The sequence below is a fragment of the Porites lutea genome, chromosome 10 (assembly GCF_958299795.1).
Source record: "Porites lutea chromosome 10, jaPorLute2.1, whole genome shotgun sequence".
Lineage (NCBI taxonomy): Eukaryota > Metazoa > Cnidaria > Anthozoa > Scleractinia > Poritidae > Porites > Porites lutea.
The window spans coordinates 26265247-26285068 of NC_133210.1; the positions used below are offsets into that span (position 1 = coordinate 26265247).

Genomic DNA, 19822 nt, shown 5'->3' on the forward strand with positions numbered 1-19822 from the left:
ATCAATAAGCAAAATTTTTCCTGGATTCCATTATGTGGGGCAAAAAAGGCCTCTCTGGCAAAGAGAGGGCTAGAAAAGTCCCTTAGGGTTCAGAGTCTCTTACTGCTAGGTAAGCAGTCCATTTTTCCACAATCTAAGACTTCAAAATTGACGTTTAGTTCACATCAGTCCGCATATTTCAAGATAAAGCAAGAAATCAACAACAAAACTTTATTTATCGATATATAACTCATTTACTAGCTGAAAACTGTTGACATATCAGCTTTAGAGGCCTTGTTCATTTTTATCAGGCATATATGAAGTTCAAGTTAAGCCAGTAGGCATATTTTCGGACCATATTTTCATATCCATCATCAACATCCTCAAGTCTGGCCTAAGCCACAAATAGTCCTGTGGCCATGCTTCTTCTCATTCTCACTCAAACTGTGAAGCTTGCCATCGTGGTTTACATAGCTTTAGTTCAAAACATCACCGTACAGCTGTTACACAGCTCAGAGCATGGTTTCTTCTGTATTGCGGGAAGATGTTCTTGAACCTTGAACCGTCTACAACAGACAAAAGATGACGATTTGAACTTTACATTTGCTAGCAACAAAAAGGTTTTGGGCCCCCCTCCCCCACCCCTTGTTTCTGTGCTGTCGTGTGAAGTTCTTTCTGGCACGTCGAATAAAGGGACCCAAAGAAAAGTGGGCTTCTTTTCTCTCACCCACAACCGCCATCCCTCCCTCGCTGTTTTTCCTGCTCACATCTCATTGGGCCGTCCCCACGATCTCATGAACAGCTGGTACAGGCTTACAGGCTAGGAAATGATTTAGTTACCTCGTAAGAATTCTTTCTGTCTCCTCCGCCCGGACCATACAGACTAGATACTGATGGTCTTTGAGGTTTAACATAATATGGATTGGAAAACAAACTCTCCAGCTGAAAAAAAAATAGCAAAGAAAAACAGAGACCTCGTATCAAAAGTTTCTTATCATAATCAACGGCATTGTTCATAGCTTTACTAGATGACGTCACGAATATGATGACGTCATTTTACTACCAGCGGGTTTAGCCAAAACTTCTGCAGGAATGTAGCCTAGCAAAAGCCTAACCAAAAGGGGAAAAAAGGAGGAGGAGAAGCAAGAAAAACGGGGAGCGGGGAAAAAGCGCTTTTTTGCTCTTGAAATGAAAGCGAAGGTAACGCTTAACTTACAAACAAATTTTCTGGCAGATTTACATTGCTTTTCTGGTATGCAGCGAACGTTAATCACGTGGTTACCATTCTGCATAAAAACAAAACATTTTGCGTTTCTAGCTTTGCAATGAAAAACTTGAGAACGACTCACAAGAGTTGTAAATCCAAAGCCTTTCATTCTGCGGTGATTTATTCTGGACACCGCGTGAAAAGGGTTAAAGTGACCACAAACGGTTACGGTGTGGTTTGGCAAAATGAATCAGGTGTAAACAACAAGCATTGGTTCGCATTCAAATCCTAGTGTACAGTTCTATTCTGGAAACACAATGACGAGATAAACCAAGTGATTTTTCTTAGTGTTTCATGCCACTAAAACTGGGTCAATATACGATCTTGAACGTTGGGATTTATATTACACCTTAATTACGGATGTTATTTCCTGCAAGAGTTTAAGAAACGAAATAACTGTGCGTCTGAGATTCTGGAAAAACATCATAAATTTAGGTTAATTATCCAACGGCCTTTAGCCTAACCTCATTCAAAGGCGTGCTTTGCGTTGTTCGTGAAGTTCGTCTTGGTTTTTTCTCTGAAGATCCTGTAGAATGGGAGGACTGAACACTAAGTTTGCGATCATCTGATTTGCTGTCCACGTGAGTGGAGTACTGTTTTTGTGCAGGTTTATGTAGGTCAAAAGCAGGGATTGCAGGCTCGCTGCGTGATTTTCCAGCTCTTTGATGTACCTGAATGTCAAATTAAGGTGATGTTACACGAGACGATTTGCAACGACTATTTTAAGCGCAACACAGCGTTGCAATGTTAGAACAACGTTGCACCCATTCGATGCAATGTACCAACAATATTGTAACGCTGTGTTGCGCTGAAAATTGTCATTGCGAATCGTCCAGTGTAACATCGCCTTTAAACGAGCACAGTACACAATCATATATTGAACTGAAGAACCTAAGATCGAACCGTTACTAACGGCCATCTTTTCTATCCCCGTGGACAGTCTATGCATTAACTCTTCTGCTATGAACCTCTCCTTGACGTTTGTAATGACCAATTTCCACAGCAGAAACGTCTTTACGTCTTAGCCATTTAAGCCAAACTGATATACGTACTGATGTACGGCAGGCGCTCCGACTATCACGAAGCCTGAAACAGGCTCATTGGTACACCGCCCGTTGGAGCGGGACTGTACTTGGGTCAATTTTTGCTGTATGTGCCGCCGACCTTTCAGTGCCCCTACCCCATTATGGTCTATTCTTGAGTCAATTATAGACCCCATCTTGGTCATTTCTGTACAAATGTAATTTTCGCGATCCCAACTTACAGTTAGTCACTTTCTGTTTATGCATTTACCTTATACAGCCTTTTAACTGGGTCATCTTAAAATGAATTGACACACTGATTTGGTAAAACGAATTTAGTAAAAAATCTCCCGTTTTTAAATCCCTACTTATCACAATTTTCTTACCCCAAAAATCCCGAGAATGAGCGACCCCATTTTAGTAACTCTATGATAAAAGCAACCCCATTGTAGTCAATCCAGTCGTGAAAATGCGATCCCATCCAGCGGCATATCCCCATTAGCTTATAACTAGGAGGTAACCCCCCACCCCGGGTATACAGGACTATTAACGTTGTCGGAAAGCCTACGTTCAGTGTACGTAACGAGACCACTCAGCAATACGGGTTTCTTCAGAAAAAAAAATTATCAACATCAGTTGAGAAGCAACTGTTGCGTTATAAATTAAATCGCAAAGAAAATGCTTTGTTATTTCATACGATACTATAGCCGTTTTACAACCGCCAAGTTGTGACCGAACAACAAAGGGTTTACAGCTCCCACATGACCATGCCGTCATGACGCGTAGGATTGGGCCCTTAGTAAAATTCAACAACGTTAATATTATTAAAGCAGCTGTATATGCAACATTAACCAGAAGGACGTAAATCTCCGTATTTTCACTGGAGTAACTAGAAAAGCGATATTATACTTACTCTCAAGTTTTCAGCTGCATGAGAAGAGCGATAGTTTTCACTTCTGTCGTCAGCAAGCGGCTTGAAGTTTGATAAGCTGGTTGGAGTCGCTGATCTTCTACCTATTCCCTCCACCTTGTAGGAAAAAATGGAGAAGAATGTCACAGATGTGAGGCCCCGATATAAGGACATGTAATCTGCTGCCTTTTTCATGGTTAGCGCAGTGATTAGTATCCAGTGTCTGCTGCCTGCCTGCAAGCGGCCGGAAGATCACAGGTTTGAAACCCGGCCGGGTAATAATCGTGATGTTAAGACTTTGTGTCCGGCGGGCAGATTATCCCGCCATAAGGCGTTGCCTTTAGGGCGTGGGCCTTATCTCCGCCATTTTTCTTTATCATTAGGAAACCAAATACGGTCAGATAAAAGTTGTACTGAGCAGTATTTTCCTGTCGCGCTATTTATCATGCTTCGCAAGGTGACTCTAACTTTTAAGTTTGCAGATGGATTAGGTGGTTTATACTACTACATTAGAAATTTCTGCAGTTTGATTGGCTTAGAACAGTGGTATTTCAGCTTAATTTGAAATACCTACATGTGAAAATTACAAACCTTTTTTGGGTAATAGTATAAACAAATAATAGCATGATTTGTACGTGATATTTTGCATATGTACCCCTCGTGATATTTCAAAATTGTCTCAAATTTCACTCGCCTAACGGCTCGTGAAATTACGTATAACAATTTCGAAATATCACTCGTGGTATTTATGCCAAATATCACTACAAATCATGCTATTACCTATACAAAATGGGTTTCACATTTAAAAAATCTAATGAATATTCTCAAATGGGTTGGTTTCCTCCGGAAACTCTTGAGTTACCTCTTTGGTCCTTTTGCTCACAAGCTGATCAGGTGGCGTGCTCTGTCGTCTTGGTTGCTTCACTTCAAATTCAGATATGTGCGGCTCGGGTGTCCCGGGAAGACTGGGATAAGCATCGTGATCAGGCTTCGGTGGGGCTCTCTCCACCGCTGCCTCCGCCTCCACTGGTGGCGATTCCCTCTTTGACTCAACTGTAACCTCTAGTGGCTGAGGCTCTGCTTTTGGTGCAGTGGGTGGGGAAACAGCAGAGTTTTCGTCCTAACGGGAATGAAAGAGTAAACTATAATCTCTGGTGCCACAGACAGCTTAGAGCGAGCACACATTAATACTCTTCTCCTGAACATGAGTTGTTTGGAGGAAGGAGAATTCTAACACCAGAAAGCTCAGAAAAAATTCCGAGCTCCAGGTGGCCCTCCGAGTTCTAGATCGGTTGATCTAACTACTGACCTACTGGAGGCTCTATGGCGAGCAGGATCGAAATTTAATAACTACACCAGTCAAAGTACGAGAGCTGATCTGGTATCATATAAATGTAATTAATTAACCCAGACTGAAACGTGTAAGGATCAACTCTCATGGCTAAGTGGAATTATTCGACAACTCCTTTTTGCTGTAGAATCCTGAATCCTCGGTTTTGGAATGCGGAATACAACTCAGGAATCCGGAATCCCACTAACGATTAAGATCCGGAATCCAAGTTCCACTGAAAAAGAATCCGGTTCCCGGTACCTGGAATCCGGAATCCACGTTTTGGAATCCAGAATCCAAGGCTGTCTTGGATTCTTTTACAAGGGGTGAAACGAGAATCCTTTTAACCATAGACCGCCATTAAAAGTTTTCTTGTCAAATCAGTGAGCACACGCGAGCTGATTTATAATTATGTGAGTAAATGTTAGGAAGATTCTTGCGGTTCTGTGCCTCAGCGCCTTTCATCAGCTTGGTTCATTTCTGATACATTACCATGATACCATGGACCCTTTTGAGCCCTTTCTTAAACCTGTCTCAAATGAAATTGCTCTTTTCTGGCCATTATAAATCTCTTTGCAAGAACTTCACTACTTTCTTAATCCTTTTCCCGTAGACTCCGTATTTCTGGGCGCCCTATTTTTTCAGTTAGTTTTTGAAAATTCATTGTATGTGGAAGTGCGAATTCGGATTGAGGTTCGTGTTTGAGCCTCTGCGTGGTGCAGTTTCCTTAGACAATAATTTTTGCTCCACTACGTCTTTCTTCTTCCTGAAATGGGTACCAGCGATATACTTCTGGGGGCAATCAGTGATGGACTAACAACCCATCCAGGGAGGGCGGATAGCAACACTCATATAAAATGTGCTTCAAGCGACAGAAACCTGGTTTAGCCTGCTTTGCTGGCTTTTTTTGGTGAACTTTTCGTTTGTGTATCGTAACAAAGCAAGAGATACAGCTGCGCCAACACTGAATCGAGGTCAAAAGAGGAAACGATGGGAAAATGGGAGTGAAATGGGCAGAAGGATTTTTGTCTGCCTTCTTTCTCTTGCCCTCTACTCCATCGCTTTCTCGTCTGAGCTCTTACTTTAAAAAACACGGACGAAAAACACACCAGACAAAACGCCTGTTACGTAGGCTAAACTTGGTTTTCCGCTCTAGCATCGACGACGGCAACAAAAACGTCGTTATAAAAAAGACTTCGCTTTTTTTCAAACTTTGTCGCAATTATTCGGACTCACTGAAAATGTCAAATGTAGGTGAATTTTCCTGGGATTGAGTTCTTAGAGACCCAAGCCAAGTTTAGAAGGAGAAAGCAGTCGTGCAGTGACGGCGAAGAAATGTACCAAAAAATTGTGCTGCACCCGCGAAGTTGTTGTCTTTCTTGTTGAGTCAATTGCATTTTTGACGTTTTCGTGCCGTCGCTGTTGTCATTGCTAAAGCTCCCCGATGAGTGCGCCTTTTAATTCCTGATGATAACAATTAGCTCGTTAACCTGTGTCCTTTAACTTAATTCCCTCTTTCTGGTATGTAGGCGTGTATCTCACCTGGTTACTACTGCTCTGTGCTCTTACTGATATCAATGGAATGTTGTCCTGGGCGTGGCTTCTGGTGCTTATCTTTCTACGAGATCCTGTCTAAAAAGGCCATATAAACGCGAGGTCTAATAGCAGTATGCGGCGATCATGCGCACCTACTTTTGTTTGCATACGATCAACTGCTTGTGTACGCACCACCCCGGTCCATATTCATTCCCAGGGAAAAGGCTGTCTCGTAACGTGTTTCGGGACTACCACCGGACTCCGTAGATACTGCATAATCTGCGGCTGGGGCCTGTTTCAAGCTCCAAGCCAAGTTAGCTGCAAGAACTGGAGAATGAATCCCCGGTTCTCCCTTTCTCCCCTTCTCTTTCTCCCTTCCCAAATTGACTGATACTCCTGAAAAACGAGACGCGTGCGGCTCAATAGCCAAGTGTCAGAGCTTCTAAATATGGCCTTGTGTGTTTTTGTGTTTACTTGCTGTCAGCCGTCACTCATACAGTTAACTCACTCCCCGGGGGATGGGGTACTCCCTTATATGGCTTATACAGGGATGTGCCGCTGGACAGGGTATGGTTTTTGTCTTCTTTGTCCTAAAAAGGGTATATAATTGCGGGCGAGTCTGTCCGAAAGAGGGTATATAATTTGTCCGAATTAGTCCTGCTGTAAGTGTACAAAAGCAATGACAGACTAAAATGTGAATTTGTTCTATTTCAATTGCCACAAAATGGCGTTAAAACAAGACAGCCTGCATTTTGTCCTTTTCCTAAACAGGGGTAATGAAATTGAGGGCCTGTCGTCCTAAACATGGTATTTAGTTTAGGACTTTTTGGTCCTAAACAAGGTCAGGATTTCAAACCCGCAGTGGCTCGCCTATACCAAAATATTGGTCGAGTAGCCCCGGAATTCTCTCTAGGACGGACACAGTATTACTGGCGGTATTAAATGTCCGTCTTATAGGAATATTCGCCTTATAGAAAATACAAAAAAGACTACGATGTAACTAAAAGACGACAAGGACCAACCTCTCAGTGCCCGTCTTACAGTGTTGTCCGTTAAGAGAGAGTTGAATGTGCATAACTTGAAGTTACCGTTGTTACTGGTTATGGTTCGGGGAGTGAAACGCTTTTCCATTGTTCTACACCCATGTGATTATCACGTGCTTACCGGATCTTGTGCTTGCGCATTGACCCGTCTGCTACGTTCTCTGTCAGTCAAACAGCCATCTTCATGGCTACAGCGATGAACTCCTGATTGGTAATAAGCTTTGATCTGGTAATAAAGTTAAAGATAACTTAAAGTTCCGAAAATAATCCCCTCCATGTATAAGCCCCTCCAAATATAAGCCCCCCAAACCGGTAACGCAAAAAACCCTCCGTTAAATCGCCCCTCCAAATGTAAGCTCCCGTGGGCTTGTATTTGGAAAATTGCCCTCAAATACAAAGTAAAACAAAGCAAAAGCGGTAAATTTACTTCCAACTATAAGGTTAGCCCAATCGATTTTGAAACGCAAATTTCCCTCCGTAGATAAGCCCCTCCGAATATAAGCCCCTCCAAAAATAAGCCCCTCAAAAAGGGCCTTTGAAAAATATAAGCCCCGGGGTTTATTTTCGGAATTTTACGGTATGCTAAATTACACCTAGTTAAGTCGTGAAAAAATGAAGGTGGCTCTGAACTACCTCTAAGATTTTCGACAAAGATTTATTTAACATACCAATTACAATTCAATGAAAAATGAGAAGTTAAAACTAAAATTAAGGATGTTTAACACTGGATTAAGTGCTGCTATAGCAACCTATTACGCCATACTGAATACCCGTAGGCCATCTTATATGTTTTTAGTTTAAACAATTCGAGATTTAACATACTGAGGTCTTTCTAGGAAGAGGGCATTACACGAAAGCTGTACTTACGTCAATGTTTAGAACACAGTGAAAAAAGAACAAAAATATCCCCTGGAACGGAAACAAGAAAATATTATGGCAGTTAAAAAATATTAATTTGTCAACAAAAAGGTAGCCTGCGAAAAAAGCCGACATTTACAGCGCCATCACTGGTTTTCCCGGGAAATGACGTCTGAGAAACGAACGCAGAAATTCCATGCTGATGACGTGTCACTATCCAGATCTGGGTAATGCTTCTGATTGGCTGAAGCAAATTTACCTCAGTGTATGACCAATCAGAAGCGCTACCCAGATCTGGGTAGTGATGCGTCATCAGTATGGAATCTCCGCGCTTGTTTCTCAGACGTCATTTCGCCGGGAAACCAGTGGTGTCAGCTGTTTTCTCAGGTTAGTATAAAGGAGAGAGACTTTTCTAACAAATCAAATTCATGGCCTTTAGTGTTGGAACGAAAGGACACAATTGCCCAAGTTATGATGTGAAAAAAGCAAGGCGCGAAACCAGAAACCTAGAGACAAATCTATTTCACCAGGTGTGATGACGTCATTTGGTTTGAAATTGCATCATGAATTCATTCGCGAAATAACTTTGTGTATGTACACAATATTGGAGAAAATACCAACCTGTAAACCGTTAACAAGTCCAAAAGAGAGTTGAAAAACTACGTCTTTATCCTTATCCTGGAAGGAAAGAATGCCAAAAATCCAACCGAGGCAAAGGCCGAGTAGCATAAGGCTATTGGTCCTTAGGCCATACCTGTTCAAAACAAAAGAGGGCAAAAGAGGGAAGCACTTTGTTCACCGAGCACCGTTTCGCATTTTTCTATTCATACCGAGTATGTCTTTTTCATTGGAAGCGTATTTTTGCCTCCTTCCAAAAATTTTTTTTCGTCAAATAAAGAAGTGATTTGGCTTCTTGCTGATAGCCGTTCCACCTTTTAAGATCATTAATTCGCCTTTGAATATCCAAGCCTTCTTTGGGACTAAATTTGACCGAATAAAACGGAGGAAAAACTCCTCCTATCCCCTTTCCCCCTCACCGTCTCCTCGCGATTTTTCTCCTAAAAAGAGAGCCTTATCACAAGAAATTAAAATTGTGCTTTGTATTCCATTTTTCGCCATAAAATCTACTTATATGGATTATGTTGATGAGTGTTGTAATAGTTGTAAAGAATTATAACACTGTGTTTCCATCCGGAAGGCAACGTAGTCATTTTGGGCGTTTTAAAAGGACAAGTCGTCCTGGAGGCGTTATTTTGTTTCCGCCTGAATGTCGGTTTCCTCAGACTTCCATCTTTGTTACTAACTATTTGTTTTCATAAGAATAATGAAAGGCTTCAGGCTTGGGGTTTTACCTTGTACATCGTTTTTCTACTACAGCTCTGGCGCAGATGTCATATGAAGGTTGTCTTAGATGATGAAGTGTCACGCACAAGACCATCAAGTTGAGCTACAAACATGAAAGTATAAAAGCCTGGGTAAAAAAACTGAAGTCCGTAAAAGCAAGAACCAACCTAGTCCCTAAGGCGATTCTCTCAGAAAAAGGGCGGGGCGGGAAGAGACGGCCTGAGTTCGCGCTCTGTGAGGTGACGCATACAGTCTAACTTCCGCCTATGGCTACCTCCCCTAAACGGCCACTTCTCTAGAACAGATACTTTTTTGGCGAAGAGTCCATATATTGCCCCTTTTTAAATCTCTCTACAATGGCCACCTCTCTACCATGGCCGCTTTCTTCTGTCGCCAAGGTGGCCGTTTTGGAAAGGTTTAACTGTAGTTTGATTTTAGGGTGTATTGGGACCTATTGGGGGCACACGTGACCAGTCGATGCCAGGGTCTTTTCCAGCCCCTCTCACTTTCTAAAGGAAAAGCTTCGGTGACAAGGTTGCGCAAGAACTTTCCAACAAGCAAAACAAATCATTCAAAGAATGCATAATTATTACCGTGGCAATGAGAAGAGCAGGAACAACGAAGGTCCACACAATATGATCTGAATCCCAACAGTTATAAAGCGATAAACTGAAAGGAAACCATTACAAACAGCCGTTGGTTTTTGTACGGTCATGTCATCAAAGAAGAACAATACAATACTGCTAAGTTGTGAATAAAATGCTTACAAAATTTAGTGATATTGATTAAGTGTCAAGGTCATAGTTAAACAAGGGTCTGGGAGTGGGGGGAACTTAAATCCACATTCCCTAATTCACGACAATCCCTCGTCATATCCCGAATTTCAGTTATCTCTATCCCGAGTACCGCTCTCTTTCCCAATAGCGCAGCCCGTGTCAACATTTTGGCGAATCCCGTTTCCTTTGTAGTGGTCAAATCCCTATCCCGTAGAGACATTCTGCGTTTTCTTCTTTTCCGCACTGTATTCTAGTCAAATCCGGCGGGTATCCCGAGAATACCTTTCCAGACCCTGGTAAAACTGTCGGTGATGAAACAAACATAAAAGGGAAAGTCAGCGCACGATGGTCGGTTGCTAGGGCTTTTGCTCCCGTTTGGTTCTTAAACTCAATTTCTGGCTTACAGAGGGGTAGTTTATATTTCAAATGAAGCAAAACATTAGAACATCTTAATTGGAGAAAAGTTTTCTTTAAATTTTTACAATTGTAAAGGTATTTTTGACTTTTCTTGAAAGTATGACGTCATAAGTGACACCTATTTTTAGTAACAACGTTAAAAATTTGATAAGCAGTTCAAAATTCTACAAACATTTTTGTTACAGAAAAACAATATTTACAGTGAAAACCCCATCTCAATCGGATAAAATGGCGTGAAGTTACAGGTAATTAAAGAAATTCAAATTTCCCGCCTCATGACCATATATGGTCAAACTTTAGGGGTATTTTAACGCGAAAACAATGAATGTATTTACAACGGAAAAAAGACAAAGCTGCATAAAATAAAAATTGTAGTTTTTTGAATTCGGCATATGTGGTGCTATGACGCGTATTTCGTCACAAATTACGTCATTATAACGTCAAAATGACGTGATTCGTGACGAAATACGCGTCATAGACCACACATCCTAAACTCAAAAAACTACAATTTTGTTTTTATGCAAATTTGTCTTTTCTCCGTTGCGACTACCTTCATTGTTTGCGCGTTAAAATACCCCTAAAGTTTGACCATATATGGTCATTTGGCGGAAATTTGAATTTCTTTAATTAAATGTAACTTTGCGCCTTTTCATCCGATTGAGATGGGGTTTTCACCAGAAATCATAGAATTCTATACAGAAAACTAATGTAAAATTTTTGGCATTCCTTTCCTGAATGTTCTTTCTGATGCCAAATTTGGACATCATTTATGACGTCACAATAGAAGTCACATGGGATGAAATAAACACCAATAAGTAGGTAATTTATCAACTTACTTCCTTGCCAAATTTTGTTACATTCGATGTATTCTACTTCTCTCTATGGCCTTAAACTCTCAGTTTTGAGAGGTATGGGAGCAAAAGCCCTAGCAACCGACCACCGTGGCGGGGAAGCGGGGAGGGGTTACTCCCATATATGGGCCTCATAGTTAAATAGGGTATCATTTTCGCCCTTGCTGTTCCCTGCGTGATCCTTAGTTGGGGCACCTAATTTTGTATCAGTTAAAATTGAAAGCGTAAATGCCCACCTGCACGAAAAAAAAATCATCTCTAATTTGTATTAAGAATGCTCCTTATAGGTTGGTGTGTTGCCACAATTTTTTAGTTTTTGTCCTTCCTTGAAAAAAGTGCGATTTTTCGGGTTTGGGCCTTAAAAAGGGTATTAATTTTCGTCTATTTCATCCTTAAATAGGGTTCCTGTACAGGGTTACATAAAACTGTCTTAATTCATAAGGGCTCTTAACCTTTTATTGTGGAACAAAAACCTATTGTTTTAAAATAATAGTTACGAGTTTTTTAATCTTAAGATATTTTTTGCAACCCGACCCTGGGCGGCACAAACCTATCCGAATTTTATGGGATTACCCCCTCCCCCCTTCCCCCGAAGATGAGCCATTCAATTACAAGGTAATGAGGTGACTAAGCTCGAGATACTCACACTGTTCCTTTGCTATTGCTTGAGGTAGTGAATCCAATCGCTAAAGACATTCCTAAAATTATTAATGGAAAACCTAGAAAGATTTTTAACACAAAAACGATAAGAAAATCGGAATTAAAAGCTAGGTTTCAAGAAAGACTGTACATAAGCATTTTATCCAACTAATCAAAACACGTTTGGTTAGGGCTTTCCACAAGTTGCTCGGCAACTTTTTGGCAACTTCTCGTATTTCGAGCAACTTTTTTCGTTTCGTGCCATTTTTTGCATTCTGAGCAATTTCTCTGGTTATCTTCCAATTATAAAATATCGGAGCAGCTATTAGTGCTTAAATCGGCCTTTCCTTTCAGTTACATGTTTTAGTGGAAGTATCATCCCTGGAGTTCAAAAGAGTGAAGAGACAACATCGAGTGGAGTGACAAGCTCCCTGAACACATGGTAGACAATTTATCAATTTCCTGTAAGAAAAGGAGCCAAATCCTCCCCCCTTTCCCCGTGGGGCAGATCATGGAGCAAGATAAAAGTAGCCGGGCTGCTAGGTCAGAGGTTTTTGGAGACTGAAAATTCAAAATAGTGGACGTTATGGTGGACGAAGATTCACACTCGACTGACTTGAGTGTCTCGGGTGAAGAAGCCGGGTTATTTAACAATTTCATCGGCTTATTACATTTTTTTGTTTTGAATGAGAGCAAAGTTATTTAGCAACCCTGGTTACACCGCAAAATTGCACAAAAATGCTTAGAAATCTTACTTTTGTTGTATAATTTGCATATTTTAGCATCAGACCAAAAACAGTTTTTGTTTTTTCGAGCAACTTTTGAGTAATTTTCGTTACAAAAAGCAACTTTTGGTTGTTTTTTGAGCAACTTTTTGAGAAATAACGGGAAACTTTTTGGAAAATTTCGAGCAACATGTTGAAAGCCCTACGTTCGGTAGTTCACTCATTCATTTACTCATTCATTCATTCATTCATTCATTCATTCATTCGTTCGTTCATTCTTTCGTTCCCTCGTTCATTTATTCATTCGTTTGTTCGTTTGTTTGTTTGTTTAGTCATTGTATCATTCATTCGTCTTTCATTTGTGGTGCTGTCATAATATTTCTTCGTTTTTCATTAAGAGGCCAAGAAATATCATCAATACGTTAAAAAAAATGTCATGTTGGGTCTTTTCCTGAAAGAAAAACCGCCCACTCTATTCAAACAGAGTTTATACACTAACGCACGAAATAAATCGATTTTTTAGAAGCCAGAGTATCAAGAAACTCACCCCAACCGAGCAACAGATAAAAGACGTTTCTCCTCAATGGATTAGCGCTGTTTGTATGATTGAAATACAAATACAAACTGTCCACTAAACACCAAGTAAAACAAGACGAAGCGGAATAATGAAGTACAACTGATATTGCCTGGCATCCTTCCTGGGATGGAAAGGAAAAAACGTTGCTATAAACACTTTTGATAGCTTCAAAGCACTGTTAATAGCTCCAATTATGATAAGCGAAGCAAGCCGCAAGGAAACAAGGGTGGCGCAGTGGTGAGAGCAATCACGAATCCTGCCGTCGACGCCATGATGTGGGTTGAGTTTGTTGTTTGCTCTCTCCCTTGCTCTGAAAGTTTTTTCTCCAGGTTCATCATCGGTTTTCCCCCTCCCCTCAAATTTCAATTCGATCTGGAACACACGGGATACGTTTAAGCCGTGGGTAAACAAATTACAATTTAACAGAGAGGAAAAGTGTGACGTCACGTTACCATGGTAGAAAAATTTTTGGATCGCAACAATAGGGAGTTTTTGCAACGGTGACGGCGAACAGCAAAAAACAATAGGTTTAGATACGCAAAACAACAACAACAACAACAACTTTGCACGTGCATCAACCTTTTTTGTACATTTCCTAGCCGTTGTTGCACGACTGCGACATGAGACTTCCTAATTTAACCCAGACCTTTGACAAATTAAATGAAATTAAATAAGATCGATGAAGTTTGAAAGAGTGCTAATCCACTTTTTAAGTAATGTTTTGGTTTGTTGTCATCCAGAAAATTTGCTACCATGGCAACGTGACGCAACGACTTCTCTTCTCTATTACAATAGTAATTACAAATTACAAGTTACAAGACATACTATATCCATACAACAGACAATTAATTATGTCTTCGTGTTTTGTAATTGAAATGGTCTACAAGAAGGCTCTCTTTATAGCCCTACATTGTATGTAAGTCAATTTAAATCCAAGGCAGTCTTTGATTCCGATTTCCAGTCAGTACTGGATTACGGATTCCTCGTCAGAGGAACTAATGGTTTCCGAATTCCAATCGTTAGTAGGAATGCGGATTCCTTGAGCTGAATGAAAAGGAATTCGGATTCTTTAAGCAAAGATTTCCCGATTGCGGATTCCGCATGCAAAAATGTCAAGGATTCCGAAATTCGGATTACCTGGCGACCCTTTATGAAATAGTCGAGAATTGGATACACCTCTTTATTCAGACTGTAGTATTTCAGAATTACATGAAATCAAATAGATTTCAGTGGTTTATATTGCGCTGCCGTGAAGGGGGAAGGTATAAGGAAAGATCGTCTGCCTATCTGGAGGGCTAAGATTCGTTACATGGCCCTGAAGCTATAAATAATCACCCTGCATTGATTAATGGTGTTCACTGCATTGATCTGATAAAATCCCAGGCCCCTTTTTCACCTCCCATTAAATTGCAATAAATGAATCAAGAATGGCATGTGTTTTCTTTGGTGGCCATTTTATATTTTTCGGTCGGCTGCTGTGCGATCTGGAACCGAGAAATTTGGGGGGATCCGGGACAATCGGAAATTTCGAAAATTCTCCAAGATCCATTCACTTACCGACCCATTGCCGACCATGTATAAACGAGATCCGATAGGTTTCGGCAGAATTTTCGTTTCCAGACCTTCCTTTAGCTGAACCCACAATTCAAATTATGTCCGTCATGACAATGAAATAGATTCATTCATTTATAACAATCCCGAATGTGAATCCCCGACGGTGAAACCTTGCGGCCAGACTCGAATTAATTTTCTTTTTAAACTAATTAAGAGCTGAACTAAACTGAATTCGGCTGGAAAACTAACCTTCTTTTCGTAGGCTCCTATACTGACAAGAAGAACTATTTGCGTGAGTCCCACAGCATAGACTAGGTGTTGTTTTATCAAAAACGCCTCCGTCCTCGGTCTGTCAAATACACAACACAAATACTGTAGTGAGTAATAACAAAAATAGAGTATATTGGATCAGACTCTCGTTTCCATCAGTCCTGAAGGGTACTATAACTCCTGCTGCGGGGAGGCTCCGCCCGAAAGGGATATCCTTTTCAGGCTTCAGTGTGTAAAAAGATAGGGATATGACGAGCTGAAGAATATGAAAGGCTGAGATTCAAAAGGGCCTTTGACTTAAAAAAATTTGAACAAACGCACCTTGTGGCTTTATCGTTTAATTTTCGATGTGGTCTTCCGTAATGTTGTTTCATTCCAAGTTTCAACGCGCAATGCGTAAGCACAAGATCTACTGGTAAGCTTTACTAGGAAGTAAGTGATTCCAAGATCGTAGGTGGGTATGTAAAAAGGGTGCCATTTTTAAATGTAAGGCATATTTCATCGACTGTAATGGCTGTGAATCCTTTCCGACTCTCTAATGATCTGTAGCATTCTTATCATTTTGATCTTACCGACCAATATAAACGTCGCATTAATTTATTCCTTCACAATTTGAGAACAAAAAACAAAGAATTATGCACATTCAGGGAGCACCCAATATAAAACTGCAGCGCCGTTGTTTTTATAATTGATGTTTGCTGCCTTTCAAAACCAGTCTTCTCTACTAACTATGGAAAAAGGGTACCCTTTCTGCCCAATTGGCCTATAAAAGGGTTAAACGTTGGCCATCGGGGAGAGGCCTCCACGTGTAAAACTTTGTTTTGAAATTCAAAATACAACTGTCATTGACAGCTTCAAATAAAAAAGCAACTAAATCACACTTTTCTAACGGTATCTGCTAAATTTTGCTGAGTATACGGCTTACTGTTTAGAATTCTTTTCAAAGATTTTATAACCTCCGTTTTTCGGCAAATCTTTCTCTAAAAAAAAAAACAATTCTTGCCCCTCAAACAGGGTTGAATGATCGTTCATCCAACAACCTCGTTCCTACGGAGCGAGAGAGAGTGGGACAGGTAGGAGAGAACCCTGGGAACGAGGTTGTTCATCCAAATCCTTGGAAATTTTGAAATTTTTTAACCTGTCATTACATCTTTCCTTTACTTATTGCGGGGCTCATTTTTTTTTGTCTCTGAGCCCATACAAGGATTTGTATGGAGACCACTTGACAGTGACTCAGGGTGGCAAGAGTTGTTTTTCCTGTATGCGTCCTTTTTATTTTCGGTGGGCTTTGCAAGAGTCTTGCAATCGCTACTTTCGAGATATATCCCTGAAAATTTACAGGATATTTACTGTTTTATATGCTCTTATAGTTCCTGCTAAAATAATTTTTTTCAACAACATTATTGTAATTGTGTTTACGGAAAGTTATCAGGTAACCATGATCTACTGCAAAAGGCCTATTCGGTTTCCATAGAGATAAATCCCACAGTCATTGGACTTTGATAAATTAATTCCCTGTCGAGTATTTAATTTGATTCATCGCTTTTTGAAACGCTTCTCACTATTGAAAAGAATCAAAACAATAAGTTTTTATTTGCATGTAAATTTAAACCTTCCAGGTGAATGTCATAATCTTCGTCGTAGAGTCGTACAGTGTATGTTAAAGAAGACGCTCGAATTTCGATCTAAAGTTTTATTAGTAGACTACTGCAAAAAAGACAATTAAATCAACACAAAACAAACTTGAAAACTGAATTTTTGCGTTTCTATCCTGCTCCGGTATATTTTCAAGTTGAGATTAATTAAGATTTCCCTTTTTCATAGATCTACAAAGTTCGTAGGAGATGCACGTATGTCTAATGAGTCCAGCCTGGGACTAAGTGACTATTCAAGATTTGAATTGTACATTTTTTTACAAATAAGGCGGTTCTTGGGCTTTCATTTGAGTCTAATTGAACTGCAGTTTCTACAGAGCAGTGCTTACTCGGAATATTGTTTATCACTAATGCTTTCCATGGCGATTTTAACTTTTACTTCGAGTCTGAAGATGAAAAGCGTAATATGCAGTTTCCGAGTAAGATAACGATACGTCGATCCATCTGTTTTTTCACATACGATCTGAGCTTCAAGGGCCGGAGCATGCATATGAATTCCCAACTGATTTATTCAGGATAAAAAACCAACAGTGATTATGTTGTGAAGTGATCTTCTTCCATTTCAAGAATCTTTTGAACTCTTTTGAAGCGTCAATAAAAGACCGTCAATCATAAATCGAGTAAACAATAAAATTTGTAGCGTTTCGAAACGTTTGCGAGGAATTGGGACAAACACAAAATTTGGTTATATTCGGACAAATTAAAAAGTCAGAGCTCTATTTTTCACTTTTTCGGACTTTTGGCAGATCCATTTTTTGTTTCTCCGGGTGGTCAATTTATCGGAATCAGAAGTTGCAAGCGGTAAGACTGAATATTAAAGATAGATTAAAAGGAGAAGTAGTTGATCATCGCCCGTATCGCCTCACAGACTGACCATTTCCGAGCCGAAAGCTCATTGGCAAATTAATAATATAATATTCTTTCTCGTAAGCAAATTTCTTAAATATGTCTGCAATCGTTAAAACCAAATTTATTCGGGACATTTTCAAGCGATTATTCTGTAGCTTCAACGTCTTCAATTAGCTCAAAAGTTAACGATAAATAAACAAAAATAAAAAAGATAATCGAATGCTAATTTTTCTGCTGCGTTCACCCGCTTTAAGCTTAAATACAGCGCTGAGAACTACGCCGATTATTCCCTTCACGGAGTTGCGTTCATGTGTTTATTGCCTCGCCGGGGTATGCTTTCACAAAGAAGTTTTCCGTACAAATTAGATATTTCCTCCAGCGTTTATAAAGACAATCAGGAAACACGGAAATTTACAGAATAGAAAATTGTAGATCAGTTTATACTCTCCTTGCTTTTGACGCTGGAAATAAAACATTGTATAATTTGCTTTGTGATCTAAAGCTGTTTTACAAATAATTGATGTTGAGCCGAAGTATTGTTTAGGTTACTGAGCGATCTAGCTCACCGCTTTAATTTTAACCTCTTTTATAGCTTGCCTGCCTAAAAAAATTACAAACCAGCGTTTATATCTGTTAAATGGCACGGCTTTCATTTGGTTTTATTTCAGAAAATGGGGGAAAACATTAAGAGTGTTTGAAGACAATGCTATGAATAAACGTTCAATAGTCGAAGTGAAAATATATTTAATACTCGTTACAGAAAATCGACAGCGGTTTGAATATTAGGTGTATACATTATGTATGATGTAGTCAGTGGAGGGCCGAGAACTCAATTTTTTACGGACACTAAATCCTCCGCTTTCATTTTCAAGAATAAATGTCGGAAAGAGAAAAAACATCAGGAAAAGCTCACGTTTTGTTTTGGTTAAGCGTAACAAAGTTTGCCCCAAAAGGGAGTAAAGTTTTTGCCAGTGTGATACTTCAATTCGATAGTTGCCAATAACAATATTTCAGTTTTTGTGGTGAATTGAAAATTATGTTTAAGACATTGCGTGTTTTGAACGTTGCAATTGTTATTTTAGACATGTTATTACTCTGCTCATGGTAGAAACAGGATGAAACTAAAAAATTGTCGTCTGTTTTATTTGAAAATGATTAGTCACTAGTTGTGACGTCTAGAAGCTAGTAAAAACTTTATCTTTAGCATAAACAATGATGTTGAATTGCTATCGAAACAAGTAATGGTTGCGACTTGAAACAGAGGAAAACTTTCACACGTTACAAACTTTATTTTGACTGGTTGCGTAAAAAGAAAGGGGTCTTGCTAGACCAAATTTAGACACTGATCTTAAAAGTAGACATTACAATTGAACTCTAACTATACCAAGTACAAATACTCATCAAAATTTCGTAACACTCAATATTTCATTTCAAATATGCCATAGCTGATCGCATAAATTGTGTTGTTAAAAAGTAGTGTATGTCCCTAGCTAAATGTCCGTTTTTATGCATGAAGATATTCAAAACTATTATAATATGTTCAGTAAAACGTTTTTCTTACAGGGAATTACATTAATAAATCACTCAAAAGGCTTCTAGGGCGGAGAGCTGGACTATCTGGATTGTAAAATTTTAAAAACAAACAAATCTCACCTGAAGAATATGAAAGCAACGACGGAAACCACGCAGAAAAATAAAGATATCGCGCATCCGACGATAGCGGTTGCATCTAAAGGACCTTGACTAGGTACGTACATTTTTCATTGTACCATCGAGTTCTCATCAAACCGCCTTGTAACCTCTCCGTCAACAAACGATCGATGCACAGGCAAATTAACTGAAGATGCAATACCGCTGATGTAAATTCAAAGCTTCAGGCGTTTCATGACTTGTATAAGTCTCGTGATATCGACCCACTCTTGACCGCAGGAAATCTCACTACATTGTCCGGGCTGTTCAATGCTCGTATTGCGGAATTGAAGAAACAGTATTAATGAAATGTATTATTATATGATAAGGCGACAGATTTTTGTCAATGGAAGGCGTTAACTAGAAATGAGAACACGATTTTGAACAAAACGAAACCCGGCTCCCTGTAGCTTTGTGAGGTTAGTTAACGAAGTTTGATTTCGAACTGTTTACCACAGAAAAGTGACCATTCTGTAATTTAAATCCACAGACTATATTTTCTTAATGTCAGCGTTCTTATTGGCTAATATC

At 39.7% G+C, this 19822-nt stretch overlaps 1 protein-coding gene across 2 annotated transcripts; it reads right to left on the bottom strand.

Moving 5' to 3' along the window:
- Positions 1–195: 195 nt before the first annotated feature.
- LOC140950133 (uncharacterized) lies at positions 196–19736 on the bottom strand. Of its 2 annotated transcripts, XM_073399315.1 has the most exons (16): positions 19256–19736; positions 15078–15177; positions 13245–13395; positions 11980–12052; positions 9883–9958; positions 9298–9392; positions 8567–8699; positions 7955–7996; positions 7209–7313; positions 6051–6140; positions 4041–4298; positions 3181–3295; positions 2540–2565; positions 1711–1917; positions 820–921; positions 196–545 (listed from the first exon to the last, which is right to left on the bottom strand). In XM_073399315.1, exons 1-16 carry the CDS (start codon positions 19357–19359, stop codon positions 492–494), a joined length of 1731 nt encoding a protein of 576 aa, XP_073255416.1. In that variant the 5' UTR covers positions 19360–19736; the 3' UTR covers positions 196–491. The 2 variants fall into 2 exon arrangements, with proteins under 2 accessions (XP_073255416.1, XP_073255417.1); XM_073399316.1 differs by lacking the exon at positions 2540–2565 and having other exon boundaries at positions 3182–3295.
- Between the last annotated feature and the right edge of the window lie 86 nt (positions 19737–19822).

Coding starts and splice junctions, on each gene's coding strand:
- LOC140950133 (XM_073399315.1), bottom strand. CDS start 19,359: ATGTACGTACCTAGTCAAGGTCCTTTAGATGCAACCGCTATCGTCGGA. Junction 9,959..11,979: donor AGCAATAGCAAAGGAACAGT/GTGAGTATCTCG, acceptor GTTTCCTTTCAG/TTTATCGCTTTATAACTGTT. Junction 4,299..6,050: donor CACAGAGCAGTAGTAACCAG/GTGAGATACACG, acceptor CATTCCCGTTAG/GACGAAAACTCTGCTGTTTC.